The sequence below is a fragment of the Grammomys surdaster genome, unplaced genomic scaffold, assembly GCF_004785775.1.
Source record: "Grammomys surdaster isolate TR1022 unplaced genomic scaffold, NIH_TR_1.0 257, whole genome shotgun sequence".
Lineage (NCBI taxonomy): Eukaryota > Metazoa > Chordata > Mammalia > Rodentia > Muridae > Grammomys > Grammomys surdaster.
Window position 1 is genome coordinate 6004084 of NW_021604698.1, and position 19248 is coordinate 6023331.

The window sequence follows — 19248 nt, forward strand, 5'->3', positions numbered from 1 at the left end:
CTATTATAAATAAGGCTGTTATGAACATTGTGGAACATATGTCCTTGTTATATGTTGGAGCATCTTCTGGGTATATGCCCAGGAGTGGTATAGCTGAGTCCTCAGGTAATGCTATGTCCAGTTTTCTGAGGACTGATTTCCAGAGTGGTTGTACAAGCTTGCAATCTCACCAACAGTGGAGGAGTGTTCCTCTTTCTCCACATATTTTCCAGCATCTGCTGTCACATGAGTTTTTGATCTTAGCCATTCTGACTGATGTGAGATGGAATCTCAGGGTTGCATTTCCCTGATGACTCAGGATGTTGAACATTTCTTTAGGTGCTTCTCGGCCATTTGAGTTTCCTCAGTTGAGAATTCTTTGTTTAGCTCTGTACCCCATTTTTAAATATTTGATTGTTTAGAGTTTAATTTCTTGAGTTCTTTGTATATATTGAATATTAGCCCTCTACTGGATTTAGGATTGGTAAAGATCTTTTCCCAATCTGTTGGTTGTCGTTTTTTGTCCTATTGATACTGTCCTTTGCCTTACAGAAACTTTGCAATTTTATGAGGTCCCATTTGTCAATTTTTGATCTTAGAGCATAAGCCATTGGTGTTCTGTTCAGGAACTTTTCTCCTGTGTCCAGGTATTTGAGGGTCTTCCCACCTTTTCCTCTATTAGTTTCAGTGTATCTGGTTTTATGTGGAGGTCCTTTATCCACTTGGACTTGAGCTTTGTACCAGGAGATAAGAATGGATCGATTTACATTCTTCTACATGCTGACCTCCAGTTGAACCAGCACCATTTGTTGAAAATACTGTCCTTTTTCCACTGGAGAGTTTTAGCTCCTTTGTCAAAGATCAAGTGACCGTAGGTGTGTGGGTTCATTTCTGGGTCTTCAATTCTTGATTTATTCTTTGTGTGGTTTAGATGTCAGGGTGATTGTGGCCTCATAGAATGAATTCGGAAGTGTTCCTTCTGTTTCTATTTTATGTAATAATTTGAGGAGCTCTTCTTTGAAAGTCTGGTAGAATTCTTCATTAAAACCATCTGGCCCTGGGGTTTTTATTGTTGGGAGATTTTAGTGACTGCTTCTATTTTCTTAGTGTTTATAGGTCACTTAAATTCTTTACCTCATTTTGATTTAACTTTGGTAAGTGGTATCTATCAAGAAAATCACCAATTTCATTTAGATTTTCCAGTTTTGTTGAGTACAGATTTTTGAAGTAAAACCTAATGACTGTTTGGGTTTCCTCAGTGTCTGTTGTTATGTCTCCTTTTTCATTTCTCACTTATTTTTTTGTTTTGTTTTTGGGTTTTTTTGTTTGTTTTTTTAATTTAGATAGTTTCTCCATGCCTTTTAGATTAGAAATAACAAGGTGTCATTCAATTTTCTTGTATCTCTTGAGACTTGCTTTGTGAGTAATTATATGGTCAAGTTTGGAGAGGATTCCCTGAGGTACTGAGAAGAAGGTATATGCTTTTGAGTTTAGGTGAAATGTTCTGGAGATATCTGTTAGGTTTGTTTGATTCTTAACATCAGTTAGTTTCATTATTTCTCTGTTTAGTTTTTGTCTGGATGACCTGTCCATTGTTAAGAGTGGACTTATCAAGTCTTCCACTATTAATGTGTGGAGTTTAATGTGTGATTTAAGCTTTAGTTATGTTTCTTTTATGAATTTGCCTGGCCTTGTATTTAGGGCTGAGATATCAGAATTGCGATGTTACCTTGGTGATTTTTTTTTTTTTTTGATGAGTATGAAATATCCTTCCCCATCTCTTGATTAATTATTCTTTTTTTTCAAATCATAATGTTTACTTATTCACACACGGGTTATAAACACAAAAAGGCAGGATGTGGGGAAGGAGATGACCAGAAGAAATAAGCAAAAATAACCCAATTAATGGTCCCAAGACCCAATTAATGGTCCCAAGATGGGAGGAAGTAGGGTTGACAACCATGGAGAAGCTGAAAACCAATTCTTGTACCAGCACTCATCTTTCTCTTTCTCTCTCTGTCTTTTCTCAGGGCTTCTCTGATCTTTTTCATGCTCTCTTTAACCATCCCTGTCTTGTCTATGTAAAGGCAACATTCTTCTTTAAGGGCTGTACACAGTCGAGAGCTGTACACATTTTTATTGTAAAAGAGTAAATCAAGTCCAATAAAGTCCTTTGCAATTTTTGGAGGTTTCTTCAGACAGCAAAACGAGGGGTTTCTTTAGATTAGTGATGTAAATCTCTAGCTGTTTGATGTTCTTGTCAATGGCCCATCGAAGGTCTGAGTAGTATAAGGTCGGAGGCCAGCATCTGGGTTAGAACTTCTAACAGCAGACATCATGGGTGATTCATTTTTACCTGGAAAGGAAAAAAGGGAATTCTCAGGGAGATTTCTCTTCTCTGGATGTCAAGTGTTATTCATCTTATTTATGGTTGGGCCTAGCTTCGTGGGAGCATCTATTTATTTCATTAATCTTTTTGGTAGCCATTTAGCTGTACTTTCTGTGGTATCAAACAGGCATATCAATCATAGGCCCCATAAGAGAACTGAGTCTGGGCCATTCCCTTTAAGGGTAAGAGGGTCCTTCCACATAGCTGTGGCATAGTTCTTATTGGTCTCGGTGATGCCAGAGGCAGTCAGAAGTAGATTTGCCATGAGCTTTCAGTTTTAGAGAGTTAAAAGTGAACAAGGCATGATGGAGAGTATTTTAGGGGGACTCCTTCTGGGGAGTATCGTACCCCTTCTTTTGTTTTTAAAGCCAATTTTTCAGAGTTCTTGTAAAATCAGGGCAGAAGTTCCAACAGCCGCTCCTTCCACACTCAGAGAGTCATGAAGACACTATTTAAAGAAATATAAATCCAAGGTATACAAAGAACTGAAGAAATTAGACTCTAGACAATCAAAGAACCCTATTAAAAAATGGAGCAGAGAGCTGAACAAAGAATTCTCAACTGAGGAAGCTTGAATGGTTGAGAAGCACCTAAAGAAGTGTTCAGCATCCCTAGTCATCAGGGAAATGCAATTGATTAATTATTCTTGACAGTCTATTTTGTTAGATATTAGAATTCCTACTCTAACTTTCTTCCTTGGTCTTTTTGCTTGGAAAACTTTTTCCAACCCATTACTCTGAGGAAAGGTCTATCTTTGATCCTAAGGCGTGTTTCTTGTATGCAGAAGAATGGTGGATCTTGCTTCTGTATCCATTCCGTTAGCCTGTGACTTTTTATTGGGGAATTAAGTCCATTGATGTTGAGAGATATCAAAGACCAATGATTGTTATTTCCTGTTATTTTGATGTTTTTGGTGGTAGTGTGTGTGTGTGTGTTAATTATTCTTTTGGTTTTGATGGTGCGAAATTAATGATTTCTTGTATTTTTGTTTTGTTTGGTTTTTAAGTGCAATTGGCCTATTAGGTTGGAGTTTTCCTTCTAGTATCCTCTGTAAGGCTGGGTTGGTGGAAAAACTATTGTTTAAATTTGGTTTTGTCATATTGTATCTTGGTTTCTCCATGTATGATGATTGAAAGATTTTCTGGGCTGACATTTGTGGTCCAGGCCCTTATGGCTTTTAGAGTCTCTGTTGAGAAGTCAGGTGTAATTCTGATAGGTCTGCCTTTATATATTACTTGGTCTTTTTCCCTTATAGCTTTTAATATTCTTTCTTTTTTTCTGTACATTTAGTGTTTTGATTATTATGTAGTGGGTAGATTTTCTTTTTGTTCTACTCTATTTTGTGTTCTGTAAGCTTGTACATTTATTAGGTTATGGGAATTTTCTTCTATAATTTTGTTGAAAATATTTTGTGGGTCTTTGAGCTTGGCCTCTTTTGTTTCTGTTATTTTTAGGCTTGCTCTTTTTATAGCGACCAACATTTCCTGCATGTTTTGTGTCTGGAATTTGTTTAAATTATCATTTTCTTTGACAGCTGTATTGAATTCTTCAGTCATATGTTCTGTGTCTTTTGTTCTGTTGATGATGCTTGCCTGTGTAGTTCCTGTTCCCTTTCCTAAGTTGTCCATCTTTAGGATCCCCTCAGTTTGTGTTTTCTTTATTAATTCTATCTCCATTTGTTTAAGGGATTCATTCATTTCCTTTTAAAGGTGTCTATTATCTCCTTAAGATTGGACTTCATGCTGTTTTCTTGTGCTTAAGCTATGGTCTCCTACCCACCTCTTGCTGTAGGAAGATACCTGGGCTCTGGTGGTGTCTTATTGTCCCGTCTGTTGTTGATCGTGTTCTTAAGCTGGTGTCTAGTCATATGGGTTTAGGGGTTATTATTGGAGGTTTAGGTGTTGATTTCTAAGTTTATCTTTGTTAGATAGGTAGTTTTTTGATTGTTTGTCTCTGCTTTCTATTTCTTCTCAGTCTTTTGGGCTGAGTAGTCTAGTGTTCTGGTGATTAGCATGTCTTCAGATTCATGCTGGTGTCTCAGATGGAGTTTTGTGGCCATTGTGACTACTGTGGTTTGGAGGAATTCTGACTGGAGAATGGAGCAGAAGGGATAGGGTGCAGTTGATGACTGTCAGGTGTGCCCTAAGAGGAGGTGTCAGGCATAGTGCATGGAGTGGGGTTTTACCTGGTATCCCTGGTACAAGGGCTGCCTCTGGGAAAGCAGGAGTAGTTGTGGGCAGGATAATTGCCTGAGAGCTTCTTTAAGTAACAGAACTTTAAAACCGCTTTCAAAGTGACACCTGTCAAGAGACAGGTTGAGCTCTAGCTGGTTAGTGTTTTTATAGCTTCCAAATCTTATATGCGTGCTTAAAGTTTTTGCTAGTCATGGAAAAAATATATATAATTTAACTCAAGCTAAGTAGAATATAAATTGAAGGTTAAGGGTAGTCTTATCCTTGAATAATTTTTCTTAATTAGCCCATATATACTTTTCAATACTTTTTATAATTATTTTTTCAGAAAAGCTGCACTCTTCTCAAAAGCTAGCATCTTCTAATAAATCTATATACAGTTATGTAAAAAATGGTACCTGTTAACATAATTGGTTCATTTAAAATAATTTTAAAGCACTCTCTATGTACTTGAATACATGCTCATGAATATGAGAATTACTTATGTCTGAATGATTTATGAATCCAGTTTGTTATTGTGACATTAATTTAATAATTTCTGAACTGTACTTTGTTAAGTGATATTTCTCCAGCACAGGACAACAAGAACAGGTCCTACTCATGGAAGAGGAAGTAGTTAAGAATTCTCACAATCTAAGTGCAATGTCATAGTTTGACCAAAATTGCAGTGGAACAAGACAATAAAAAAAGATCCATTTCCAAGTTTATTTAAATATAATAAACGTTCTTGAACTGTTTTCAGCACTACTGTTTAACATTTGCCACTTATCAGAATATTTCTTAAATTTTTAAAAATTATAATAGTTCTGTGGTAACAAAAGTATGAAATTAATCTCCTTTTTTAATAGTACCACAATAGCTGAGTGAGTATTTGGACAGAAATATCTGAATTGATAACTAAGATTTCATGTTGGCATATTTTGAGAACAAAATGAGATAAAATATGATGATTTAAGTTATAGTTATTTATAAATTTAAATAAAATAAATTACTTTTCACCTGATTTGTTACATGTAGGACTTCTTTGATGCTGCAAAAACCAACCAATCTTTGTTCTCAAAATTAAATGAAGAAAAAGTAGTTTTTTTCTTACATTTATTAGGAATAGATACAAATGGACATGCTCACCGGCCATCATCAAGGTAATGTGAATTATGTGTTCTGTTTGATCTTGTGGGAAATAGCTATTTTGTTTAAAATGTTGGTATAGTTTGGAATTTTCTTTGTAGTCATGACAACAAAACTAATACTTTATATAACTACTATCCTCTGTAATATTTTCAGTTATAAGATGTATAATTTTAATGACCTGTGCTTTGGCTGTGCTGCACACTAAAATAAGTGAAGCAGTTTGCACGTAGCATGTATTCATCAGTTATCAAGGCAGAGAAAAATATCTAAAGGACTCACATTTTATGAGTATTTCCAGTAAATCTCAAAGCACAAACATTTTATGGAATGGATTTTATAACAGATGCAATGCCTTTGGGTGTTTATTTAATAGCACTGTATCCAGTAAACAGTTGCATGAAGTGTTGTTTATTACTTCTTCAGTGGTAGTCTCAGCCTTGCAGACGATAAGAAAGAAAAAATCACTTGAACTTTTATTCTTTATTTTGAGTTGGTTTTATATTAACTCTAATGTCTGCTGGCTTAATTACTAGCATGAATATCTCATATTCCCCTAGTTTAACATGATTCAGTATTTTCATTACTGGAATATATTCATATTAAACTGATTTTGTTTAACTATATTGGAAGCTTGGGTACAATTTGTTCTTAACAGTGTAGTAGTTATAAATCACAAGTACTTGACAGTGTGGAAAAATTCTGTACTTTAAATAATGATACTTCCCTATTAAGGTCATCAGAACAGTGTAGTTTTTTAGATACACAAACTTGAAAGTCTTTATTATCCTGTTTAGAATTTAAAAAGTGGTCATTAAAATATATTTATTAATCAATACTTTCCTTTTAAAATGTCCATGAAAACTATCTCCATTTTTAACATTTATTAAACAAAAAATTAGTCTTATGAGGGGCTCTGACATAAAGTAGTATAGATTAAATCTGAAAGCATCTCTTCTGTTTCTTGACTTTAAATGTAATGAGTCTGGGTTGAATAAGTTTGATTTCTCTAAATTAATTTAACTTGTTCTTTTGTGGTTTTTTTTTTAACAGGGAATATAAGGACAATATTAAAAAAGTTGATGATGGAGTGAAGGAAATTGTGTCACTATTCAAGCATTTTTATGGTGATGATGGGAAAACTGCATTTGTCTTTACGTCTGACCATGGAATGACAGACTGGGGTTAGTCTGTCTTACAGTACTACCTTAATGAAAGTAGTGGCAGATGTAGCGTCCAAGTATTATGTTCAGAAAATCAGATGTCAGCACATGATTGTATGTTTAAAATGTCTGACCTTCTATAAAAAGTTTTTTTTTTCTAATTGTAAAACGAACATGTTCTCATTTACAAATGAGAAAGTAGAAAAAAATTCAAGTATTTTTAAATTTCCTCATACTTCTTTATTAGAAAAGAAATTGTAACTGGAATTTACACATGAAGGCAAAGTGAGTGATGGTAGTTAAGGTGTGTGTCTGAGGACTGGCTGGGACAACATAACTCCGTGCTCCCTCCCCGTGAGGCTCCCAGGGCAAGTGGAGTTTGTGCCTAGAGAACGGTACAACGTAAAGATGAGGCTTGACCTCTTGAATCGTAAGATGACATTCTAGTGAGCTGAATTTCATCTTACAGAGTACTGCTTTAGCTGCCCCATTTACAGAGAGGCTGGAACAAACGGATTCTGTGTCAGTTACCTGTGCATAGCTGTGACCAAAATACATGAGAGCAGCTTAAGAGGAAATGTTTACTTTGGCTCACTCTTTTAGAGAGAATTCGCTGTGGTTGGTTGGCTTGGTCAGAACACCGTGTTGCTAGGTATTTGGCAGAGGAGACTTTTACCTTGTAGCAGATAGGAAGCAAAGATAGAGTAACAGGGATGAGGGCAGGTTATTACCCTCAAGGCATTACTCTAGCTAGCAATAGCCTAATGTTTCTACAGCTTCCAAAGTATCAGTACCAGCTGGGCACAAGTATTTAATATGTGAAACTGTGCGGAACATTTTGTTTTCAAACCATGTTGAATCTGTACACCTTGCTGTCCTGTTCATACCACTTGATCCCAGCTGGGAGATGATACCCCTGAAAAACCTTTTCTCTGATCTTTCTGCCTCTGACTGCCTTAGCCCCTTCTGTGATGATCTCTGGGCCTCGGTGTGTGAGTGTGTGTCTGTGTGTTTACAACTGATACAGATGTCCCCTTAATGGTTGAATGTTTAGTAGCCACCTGTTTCCGTCACTTGATCAGCTGTGTGTCACTGCAGTTACTGCTTCTTACTGTAAGAAGCAGTTTCTGTTTCCTTGGCTAAAGCTGACAAAAGCAGTAATCCATGAATATCAGCATGGTTATAGAGAAGACAATCGAGAAGTCACATTATATCCGTTTAGCAAAATAGCTGTAGTCTCCATATCTGGGCCTATGACTTTCCCAGCCTATACATGGACCAATTCTTTATACCAAAGCATTCAGAGGTTATTCTGCCATTGTCAGTGATTGCATACTCAGTCTGATGACTCGATGTGTTTGCTGTAGGTTCCCACGGGGCTGGTCATCCTTCAGAGACGTTAACTCCTTTCGTTACTTGGGGAGCTGGAATCAAATTCCCTCAAAATGTGTCAGCTCAGCAATATGATGATGAGTTTTTAAAAGGTACAAACATTTGTTTTTATTGTCATAAATGCCTATGTATCTAGCATTTAGAATAAAAGTAAAAGTAATCTAAGTGGACTTTTTCAATCAGTTTCTTTTTCAAATCACTTCAGATTGTTTTAAATCTTTTATTTTAATGCTTGTGGTGTTATTTTTGTCACCGTTATATGAAAATTCTCCAAATCAAGGAGTTGGTTAGCTCACTCTCTCTCTCCCACCTCCCTTCTTCCCAGAACCATTTGATAAACATATCCCTATATTACCACTGATAGCAGTATTTTGGCCTTCCTAAATCTCTAAGAATTGGAAATTTTAATCTTGTTTTTATTAAATTATATTAAAAAATTTGAGTACAAGTAAATAAGAATAAAATAAATAATGTACAGTTTCTTAGAGATAAATTATTAAAGTGATTACAATTTTTCAACTTAAGCCAAAAAAAAAAAAACAAACCCCATACCATTAATCGTGAGATTGCAGTAGCTAAAAATGTATATCCTTTATATGAAAAGCTAGTTATTTTTGTTTGGACAGAATGGCATGACTTCATATAAGTCATGGTGCATTTTTCATTATGCTGTTTTTATATTGTCAGTGCTGGCAAAGAATACCAGGCCAGGCCTCAAGCCTACAGAGGAAGTATTTGACAAAGGGCCAGAATACAGCAGTAGTAAGCTGTTATGATTCTTCCAGTCTTATTTAATCACAAATGAATAGAATTTAGACAGCCTTTTGTTTTGTTAAAATCTATTATGCTATCTTTGGGGTAGTTATTTCTGTAGATCTTAGTACTAGCATAGAGGTATCCAGCTCATGGTCCACATGTAGCCCAGGATTGTTACAAATGCTGCTCAGTGCAAAATGATAAACTTACTAGTAGGCTTGTTTAAGATGTAATATTTGTTTGGTTGGTTTTTTGAAACTCAATTGAGCCACTTTTGATCATGAGCTTTGTAGAGCATGACATTGTGTCCCCAAAGGCCTGTCAAGCAGATCTATGCTTGCACTATTCATGCCATGGAAAGAAACTCTTGCCTAATAGATTAAAGCTATTATAAACAGTTATTTGTTATGAGTAAGTGCTGTATTAGTTACTTTGAATTGATATGGTAAATATCATGACCAAAAGCAATGTGGGAAGGACTTGGACATAAGATCCGACGCCCTGAATCTAATGAAGGTAGGGAGTATGCTTGAACTATGGGCACAGGAAAGGACTTTCTGAACATGGATACAGTAATGGAAGTATAAGGACCAACAACTGACAAGTGGGACCACATGAAAATAAAAACATCTGTGCAGTAAAGGACACCATCATTTGGATAAAGATGCAGACTTCAGAATGGGAAAAAATATTTACCAAATATATATATATATCTGACAGGGAGTTAGTAACTAAATTATGTAACGATCTCAAAAACTAAACAACAACAAAAACAAAGATTAGGACATGGAACAGAAAGTTCTCAAAAGATGAAATACAAATAGCTGTGAAATAATTATTTTTTAAATATTCAAATCTTTAGCCATTAGGGCAATGCAAATCAAAGTTACTTTGAGAGATCATCTTAGCTTAGTCTGTAGTACTAAGCTCCAAAACACATATGACAGCAAATGCTGGGAAGGATTTGGGGAAAGGAAAGACTCACAGCTGGCTATTCACTTACACAGTAGGTAGTTTATGCTACTTATTCACTGCCGGAGTATAAACTGGTACAGCTACTCTGGAAACCAGGGTGAGGTTTCTCAAAAAGCTAGAAATAGACTCCCCCGTGAAGGGATTTTAATAGTAATTTCATTACTGTTTTTAAAACGTGGCATTATCGATTCTAGGAGCCTCTGCTATAGTTGTAACTATTTTGCTAACAGCTGTCCACCCAGAGAAAGGGAGGGAGGGCTATTGGCTGTTGCTGTGTGTCACCTCAGCAGCTGCTACCATGGTGAGTAGTAGCCTTGCTGACAGTTGGCATTAGGTGTGTACTTTCCTCTTTGTTTCCTGGATATTTTGGGTGTTATGTCGCCTGAGCATCTTAAAAGCGTAATAAAGCCCAGGAAGTACTGAAGAGTTCTCTTTATTCCTCTGATATTTTACCATCTCTTTTTTTATATACTTGGCTGAGAGAGAGATCTTCAGTACTCAGTCTTTACATGGAGTGTCCAGCACTCCTGAAAATTAGACAATTTGTTCTTGTTCAAATTCTTAACATCATATTTATATCTCTCTTTCAGAATGGAGATTGGAAAACTGGAAGAGGCAAGACGTCAATCAGGTATCCTTTTAAATTTAATTACATTATTTTGTATAAGAAATGTAGAGAAAAATTGTCAGTAATAATAGTAGTAGTAATAGTAGCAAAATATTTTCTAGCATTCCTGTTATAGAGACTACTTCTAGTGTGAGTGCTTTGGCCTGACTAATCTTCTTGTGCTAATTAAAACAAAGAAGCAACAACAACAACCAAGTGGGTTGTTGAGATGGTCAAGTGGGTAAAGTGTTTGCCACATGAGCTTGACTGAGTTCATTCCCCCAGAATCCCATTTTGCAGAAATCAACTGACTAGAATGCTGTCTTCTGATCTCCTCATGCATGCTCCCCTCCCACCCTCCACCTTACGCACAATAAGAAATAAACAATATTTTAAACTGTCAATTGAAACTAAAGCCCCATTTGAGGGGGCTCAGGTATGCAAGCATTCTTACTATAAAAAAAAGACCTGAATACAAATTCCTAGCACCCAGTAAAGTTTCTGCATGGCTTCATGTGCCTCTAATCTTAGTGTTGGGATATAAAGTCCCAGGAGCTTGCTGAACTGTCAGCCTGCTTAGCAGACTAAGTTTCTAGTTAAGTGAATGACCCTGTCTCAAAATACAAGATGTAGAGCAATAGAAGATACCCCTCCACACACACACACACGTCTTCCTCTGACTTCTCTTGTCTCTGCGTGCATGCATTCTGTCAAACACATGTGTGTCTACACTACTTCTCAGGTGGAAATTGTCCCCCAATTTCCACCTGAGAGGCTCCTTCCAGGTACTGTTCTGTAAGTCTACACTTACATGCTTATTAGTTTTCTTTGATTTCCTGTAATAGTCGCATTGCGTACATTAAGCAGCAGTACATTAAAACTCCTGTTAGGAGTTTCTTTCCTTGATCTCAGTTACTGTTATTAGATACCTCTTGTTATTAGATACCTCACTTTTCACTGTATTTTAACCTAATAAAACTTCCTTGATAATGCAATGGAAAAAATGTGACAAGAGTTTAGATTACTATAGATCTTTTGTTAAGAGGTGTGTGTGTGTGTGTGTGTGTTGTGTGTAACTTAAGTAAGCAAGACTGAGTAGTGGTGTCTCATACCTTTAATCCCAGTACTTGGGAGGCAGAGGTCAGCAGATCTTTTTGAATTTGACATTAGCCTGGTCTACAGACAGAGCTAATTCCAGAAGAGTCAAAGCTACACAAATAAAACCTGTCTTGGGAAAAAAAGGCTAGACAATATTGCCTGTAAATGCACAGGGTTGTGGAATATGTGCTACTCAAGCAGCTGTCTTCACTGTTTGCAGAAGGGTCACCAGAAGGGTCACTGGGATATGGCATGAAAGCGGCAGGTAGCTTGTCTTCTAGGTCACATACAAGGCAACATTTTTTTATTAAGGACAGTAAACCTCAGTTTAGAAATTCAGTTTCTTGTCTATCTTTTGAAAATCTGATTCTAGGAGCTTAATAAAAGTAGGTTTTTTTTTCCTCTTAGGATCAATTCATGATACTGAAAAAGTGAACATATGTAAACTTAAAATATTAATTCACTAATTTATAATTTAAAAATCAATCTAAGAGCTAGAAATGATTTGAAGTCCATCATACAAAGACACTTTATTTGTAGCAAAAGTAGATCTTAGTCAAAAACTGAATGTAAAGTTTGTTTTCTGAAGTTCTAATCTATTGGATAATCTTTGTGGCATACAGCTGTGTTAGATGAGAATCTTCGTATTCAGTCCTCCAACCAGCACTCCACTTGTGCTATGTGCAAAGTGGGGTAATTGTGAGAGAAAGCAAACACCAGCTGTGATGAAGCTGGCATGCTTCAGCTGTAGAGGTGAGAACTGACATTGTGTAACCAAATGGCAAACTAGAACTGTGACAACTGTAGGAGAGGCCCATAGCCATGAGAGCATGGGATGTATTTATCTGGAAAACTCTGCTTATCAGAGCTTCCTTGAAAGTTTAGGATTGAGCTGAGATTAAAGAATAAGCAAGGGGAATAAGGCCAGGGCAGTAGCAGAGCTTTCTACGGAGAGGAGCAGCATGAGCACAGAGCTCGGCATAGAAGACACTTCGTCTGTCGAAGGGTGATAGAAGTGGCTTGTGCTCAGGCCATAGGGACCTTGGGATGTCAGGCAGAAACAGTTATGGACAGCTCTGTTAGGGCAAGATGGCCCTGTGGGGACTTAATTCCAAAAGCTTGAGGAAGCTCTTGAAGTGTGTGTGTATGTGTGCGTGTGCGTGTGTATATCTCTGTATGTGTCTCTGTGTGTGTGTGGGTATGTGTGACTGTGTGTGTCTGTGTGTGTATATGTGTGTGTATGTGTCTGTGTGTCTGTATGTGTGTGTATCTGTGTGTATATGTGTCTATGGGTGTGAGTATCTGAGTGTATGTGTATATGTGTCTGTGTGTGTGTCTGTATGTGTGTGTGTATGTGTTGTGTGTGTGAGTGTCTGAGTGTGTGTGTATGTGTCTGTGTGTGTGTGTGTCTGTGAGAGTGTGCGTGCACACAGGTGTAAGAATCCTCAGGCTTCAGGATGAATAGATGAGGTGAGTGGGAGAGACAAGATGTAAGGAAGCCTTTGAATAGCACTGGTTTTCTGGGACTGGCACGAATCTGACAGCAAACCTTACGAACTTTACATTAAGTGAGGAACAGAGAGGTACTTTAAAAGGAGCACCAGTGAAACAAAGGGAACTCAGAAGCAGCCATTAATGGGGCCCAGAAGAAAATTTATCCCAGGGTCAGTGAGAGAGAGGCCTGGTAAGAGCAACAGTTGTAACTACCCTTCATTTTGGGTTGTTCTGTGCTAGGTACACTGTAAGTTTATCCTATTTAATTCTGCCATCACTTAGACATATGTAACCGATGGGGAAGTCTATAAAAACATGCTGAGGTTTTCAGTGCTGGCAAGCCAGGATTTGAAGCTGTCTCATCCAACTTTTTACTACTTGGCATATTTTGAGGACTAATATAAACACAGCCAATTAAATTTAGAAAAATTGAGGTTGTTAGCTCCCTTTGGAGATTAGTCTCTAGATGATAGTAGGTCAAAGTAGATTGCAGTATGTTGAGGAGTGGGTAGTGAGACAAAGAATAACAACAGAAACATACATAAACAACTCTCCTCAAAGGCGGAATTGAAAAAGAAATATCCACAGTGCCATTTGGGCTGTCCTCTCCACTGGTTGGCCAGACTTCCTTCGGATGGGCTTTCTTTAGTGCTTGTGCACATGTCTTCAGATAAAATCTACCCTATTTCCTGTATAACCACCAAAGTATTCTTTTACACAGTACTGAAATCTTTATACAAAACACTCAGGTTCTCAGCTAATAGGGCACGTAATTTTTGTTTGAGTTTGTTTTGTAATGATGACCTTTAATGTTTTCTTTTCAAAGTTAGTTTTTCTTAAGTTCATGAATTTCTAGCAAATGATGTTTAAAGACATTGCTCTATAAAAGCAGATACAAGTGTTTACAGGTTTCTGATTATAATAAATATGGTGATAGTCTATAGTTGTCTGAGAGGTTACACTTTTCTGGTTTTTACTCGAATCGAACTCTTGTATTTCTAGGCTGATATCGCACCACTGATGGCGTCCCTTATTGGAATCCCCTTCCCCCTTAATTCAGTGGTAAGGAATAACACTTATTACCATTGTTCCATATAATAATAAAATTGACTTTTTATGTGCCTCTGTATAATCTGTTGTTATACTTAAAACTGTATTCCTTCTTATGTATCTATATATAATACCTCATGATTGAATATATGCTATATAATATGGAAGAAAACTTACCTTTAAATATTTTACAGCAGGACTTTTTTTTAAAGATTTGTTTTATTATGTATACAGCAATCTGCCTGCATGAATGCCTACAGGCTAGAAGAGGGCACCCGGTCTCATTATAGCTGGTTGTGAGCCATCATGTGGGAATTGTACTTGGGACTTCTGGGAGAGCAGCTAGTGCTTTGAACTTCTGAGCCATCTCTCCATGTATGATTATATATATAATCACATGCATGTGTGTAACATTTGATTGTAAGCACAGAAACTGAGTCCATTTAAAGGAGAAATTATTGAGAAGATTTGTAGATCACATAGATGCTTGAAAATCATGTTTGGAAATCAGTAGGAACCAAGAGGGCCCTGCATGGCTGTGCTCCTAAGGCAGATCCAGATTGTCTGGCTTGGGTATTTGCTTACCCTTCCACAGAGGAGAATAGGGCCTCAGGTTACAGTTCCACCATGCTTTATTCAGAGCGGAAGACCCTCAGCAGGAAGTAGTATTGGTGCTAAGAATGGGTCCGAGCAGGGTGGTGATGGTGGCTCTGGAGGTAGAGGCAAGCAGATCTCTGTGGGTTTGAGGCCAGTCTGGTCTTTAAGTGAGTTCCAGGACAGCCAGGGCTGTTACATAGAGAAACCTTGTCTTGAAAACACCACCACCACCACCACCACCACCAAAAAAAAAAAAGGGTTCAAATAGTGAAAGCTACAACCATCTGTACTTTCTAGGCAAATTTATGTTAAAAATAGAACATAATTCAGAAATTTAAGTAATAGGATCTTAACTGCAATAAGTGTGTGTTAATTTCACTCTTGAATATCTTTATGTCTCATATGTGTCTTATTTATGTCCTTTTTGCCTTAAAAAAAAGGCAAAAATAACAGTGACCATTACAGTGGTTATTCTTTGTGTATTGTGCACTTAATTCACTAAGCATGTAACAGTATGACCAACATAGTTGTGTTAGGCACCTTTCCATCACTATAACAAATTTCCTAGTAATTAACTTATGAAAAAAACCTCAAAAAACAAACAACAAAACATGTTTATTTTTGGGTCACAGGATTAAAGGTTTCAGTCTGACACATTGTGACTGGAGTATGTAGCAGACCAAGACCAAAATTGCTTGCCTTGTGACAGAGAAACAAAAAGACTAAGATGTCCTAGTCTTATAATAGGATGTGTCCCTAGGAACCAAATGACCACCCCTAAAGTTTCTGTCACTTTTTGCTAGGTTCTATCTCTTCACTCTTCTGTCATCTTCCAATAGCACCTTGTTGGGGACCAAATTTTTACTCATGTGCTTATTGGGAACATTAAGGGTACAAACCACAGCAGTAATCTGTCAGAGTTTAACTTTAATTGACTTTAATTCATCTCATTTGTTTATTCATTATTTCTGCTGTGTGAGAAAATTAATTTTTGCTATAGCTTTAAAATTTATTTCCATTTAATCCAATCATTTATTTTTTCTGTGTATCTTGTTTTGTTTCTGTTTATTTTTTTAGTTTAATGTGTGTATGTGTGTGTGCGCGCGCGCGTGCGCATGCACACACACACACACACATGTGCCACATGTGTGCACCTGTTCAGGCATTTGTAAGCTACCCAATGGGAATGCTGGACACTGAACCCTTGTCCTTTGGAAGAGTAACAAACTCCCTTAACCACTGAGCAGTAAGCACTCTTTAGTTTTTAAATGTTATGAATGTGTAGTTTTGTGCTGGCATGTGTGTCTGTGTACCAGATGAGTGCCTGATGCTCTCAGAAACCAGAAGAGGGTGTCCCTGGAACTGGACTTTAAACATGGTCCTAAGCCACCAAGGGAGTTGGGATTGAACTGATGTTCAGTGAAAGAGCAGTCCATGCCCTTAATTGCTGAGTTCTCTCTAGCTCTTTGTTTTCTCCATTGAAACAAGATTCTTCCTCGGTAGCTCAGGCTGGCCAGGAACTTGCCACCCCCACCTTGGCCTCAGAAGTACTAGATTTATGGAGCGGTGCTTGTTTTACAATCGAAACACCACAGTTTCTTTAATACTTGTTATGTTTTGTTTTTTAGGGAATACTTCCTGTGGGTTATCTTAACAACACTGGTCTCTTCAAAGCAGAGAGCATGTTTACCAATGCAGTACAGATTCTTGAACAGTTCAAGGTGAAAAAATAAACAAATGAACTGTACTATAATTTTTAAATATGTTAAGTAAAATTGATTTTATATTTTAATGAATAGTTTCCTATAACTTAGTATCATAGGATTTGAATATTTGTCTAGTGTCATAAAGTTTTTATTTCTGAAATGCAGGTTTTTGGGTCAGTTAGAGTGCATAGAATTGCCTTTGAATAGTATCACTTACTATAAGATTGCTGTACATGCTTATAAAGACTACAAGCCAAACCCTTATTTATTGGAATGTGCCCAAAAGAAGTAGATTAGAGAACACAGCATTGCAGACATGATTCTCTGACTGAAACTTTGCCTCTCTTTATTTTCAGAGTTAAGGAAAGATTGTTGTAATTACATTATAGTGTGCTATTTTTGCAAGATTGATGTAATTAATTTTCAGCTTACTGAGATAGTAAAATGTTATTTAATTTTTCTTTAAATATTTATAAAACAGTACAATATAATAACACAAAATTCCATTTATTTCTACAAAAGTTAATCATCCTCAAAGAGGCATTTTAATTGATCTTTATATTTCAGAATGAAATTCATTATTTTTTTCTCATTTATAATATAATAAGTATTTTCATGCTTGGTTCTCAGGTGAAAATGACTCAGAAAAAAGAAACTACTTTACCGTTTTTGTTTACACCATTTAAGTAAGTCCTAATTATTTTTTATTAACTTGAAGGGAAAAAATTGACTTGAGTTTGATGCCAGTGAGAGAGATTAATTTATGTATAAACATTGTCCCGTTTGTATTTGGTAAAGCAGGTGTAAAACTGAAGTTCTTTTTTGTTTCTTTTGCTAGTGAGCCGAGCCTTGTGAGTGGCTGGACGGGGAATGGAGGTGTGGGTTCTGTAGTGACTTATACAGAAAGATGGTGGACCTCGTTACTTCCCCTTACATATGAAGATGTCAGCTCATTCGTTATATACAGGGGCATCGATATCAGATCTGGATGGGTATTGGAGATTTGGGGGCCATCACTGTGAACATGAAGATAGAAACTGTTCAGTATGTAGAAGGCTCTGGGAGAGTGTAGAGAGTGACAGGGAAAGGCCAGGTGTGGTATTTAGAGAGATCTTGGGTCCCATATATGAGAACTACTTGGATGGGAACCAGATTTCTTTGTTCCAGTATCACAGAAGGTTTACTTTTCATGAGCAAGGAAAGGGCAGATCTGAATCCTAGACCCTGCTCTGTGTGTATGTATGTGACTGACTGTGTGTGTGTATGTGTATGACTGACTCTGTGTGTGTGTATGTGTATGACTGACTGCGTGTGTGTGTGTGTGTGTATGACTGACTGCGTGTGTGTGGGCTCAGCAGGTTTTCTCAGCCTCTTGGAAGTTTGTATTTAGAAAGAGTTTACTTCTGATTAAAAAAGATTATAGGAGTTTTAGGAATGATTTCATTGGAGTTGTCATCATCACCATCAGCAGCAGCAGCTCATTGGAATTACTTCTGGCAAATTATAAAATACAAGTATATTATATAAAGCAGAAAAGTTTGAATACTGTGGTAGAATGCTTGTTTTTGTGTGTGCATGTACATATGTACACATATGTGTGTATGTATGTACATATATATGTGTATGGATCTTGAAGATTATTTTTTATTTTATTTTTAAGGAGATAATACTTACAGCAAGTGAGCAGTTTTAGACTTGTGGTTCTGAAGGCAAGACTGGTCACTTTGTTCCAGAATAATGAGCAATTGGCTAAGTTGGGCTTCCAGATGACTCAAATTTAGCAATGGCTGTGAATATGTATAGTAACATTTATGGATTTAAATGGTGTGTGTGTGTGTGTATTTTTCAAGAAACACATAGTGACTGAACACTGTATTGGGTACTTTTGTTCCCTTGACACTATCTAGAATCAGCAAGGAAGGGATTCTTAATGAGAGACTAGTTAGATCAGGCTGACCAGTGAGCATTTCATAGGGAATTAACTTGATTATTTAATTGGGGTAAAAACATCCACTCACTGTGACGTGGCACCATTCCCAGGCAGGAGATTCTGAAGGTTGGACCTACCTCTCTGTCAAGGCTGGTAGACAAGAATAGAGTCTTCTTCAAGGACACGTGCACACTTTTTTCCTTCTTCCATTAGTGTCTAATGGAAGCATTAGGCTTAGTGTCTAATGTTAAGCATTACTTTGATACTCATCTTCTGCCTGAATGTTGCTATCTGTATTTAGAGCCATTGCTTGGTGTCAAGTGGGGGCTTGGGCCAGTCAGGTCTTAGAGCAAAATGATAAGACCTGTCTCCAAACCTGTCTGGCTAAAAATCCCTTACTTGAACCTTCAGTATCACTAGAAAAACCTGAGATGATAAAATGCAAAACTGACTCTTCCGGATACACAGTTCAAGGCATGGAATCTCAAGGTGTTAAAAATCCTCAGCAATATTTCAAAAACTGTTGTATTCATAAAAGTAACACTCACATTACAAAATGAATGATAGACAGGATGTACCAAACAGAGGAAAGAAGGCCTGGAGAGATGGCGTAGTGGTTGAGAGTGCTTATAGCTCTGCAGAGAGCCTGTATAGTGTCCCCAGGACCCATATCAGACAGCTTGCAACTGCCTGTAACTCCAGTTTCAGGACACCGAGTACACTTTTCTGGCTTTCATGCAGATAAACACACACACACACACACACACACACACACACACACACACACACACA

The 19248-nt window shown here is 37.1% G+C and overlaps 1 protein-coding gene across 4 annotated transcripts in view; it reads left to right on the top strand.

Moving 5' to 3' along the window:
• Positions 1-19248, top strand: part of Pign (phosphatidylinositol glycan anchor biosynthesis class N) — a 118854-nt gene that overhangs the window by 13803 nt on the left and 85803 nt on the right. For all 4 annotated transcript variants that reach the window (XR_003712396.1, XM_028775601.1, XM_028775602.1 and 1 more), the window contains 7 exons: positions 5578-5702; positions 6742-6872; positions 8219-8335; positions 10565-10605; positions 14176-14235; positions 16449-16541; positions 17157-17212. Coding sequence is in view for 3 of the 4 variants with exons in the window: in XM_028775601.1 (XP_028631434.1) it covers positions 5578-5702; positions 6742-6872; positions 8219-8335; positions 10565-10605; positions 14176-14235; positions 16449-16541; positions 17157-17212 (623 nt within the window). In the remaining variant the exon portion in view is untranslated. The remainder of the gene's footprint in view (positions 1-5577; positions 5703-6741; positions 6873-8218; positions 8336-10564; positions 10606-14175; positions 14236-16448; positions 16542-17156; positions 17213-19248) is intronic.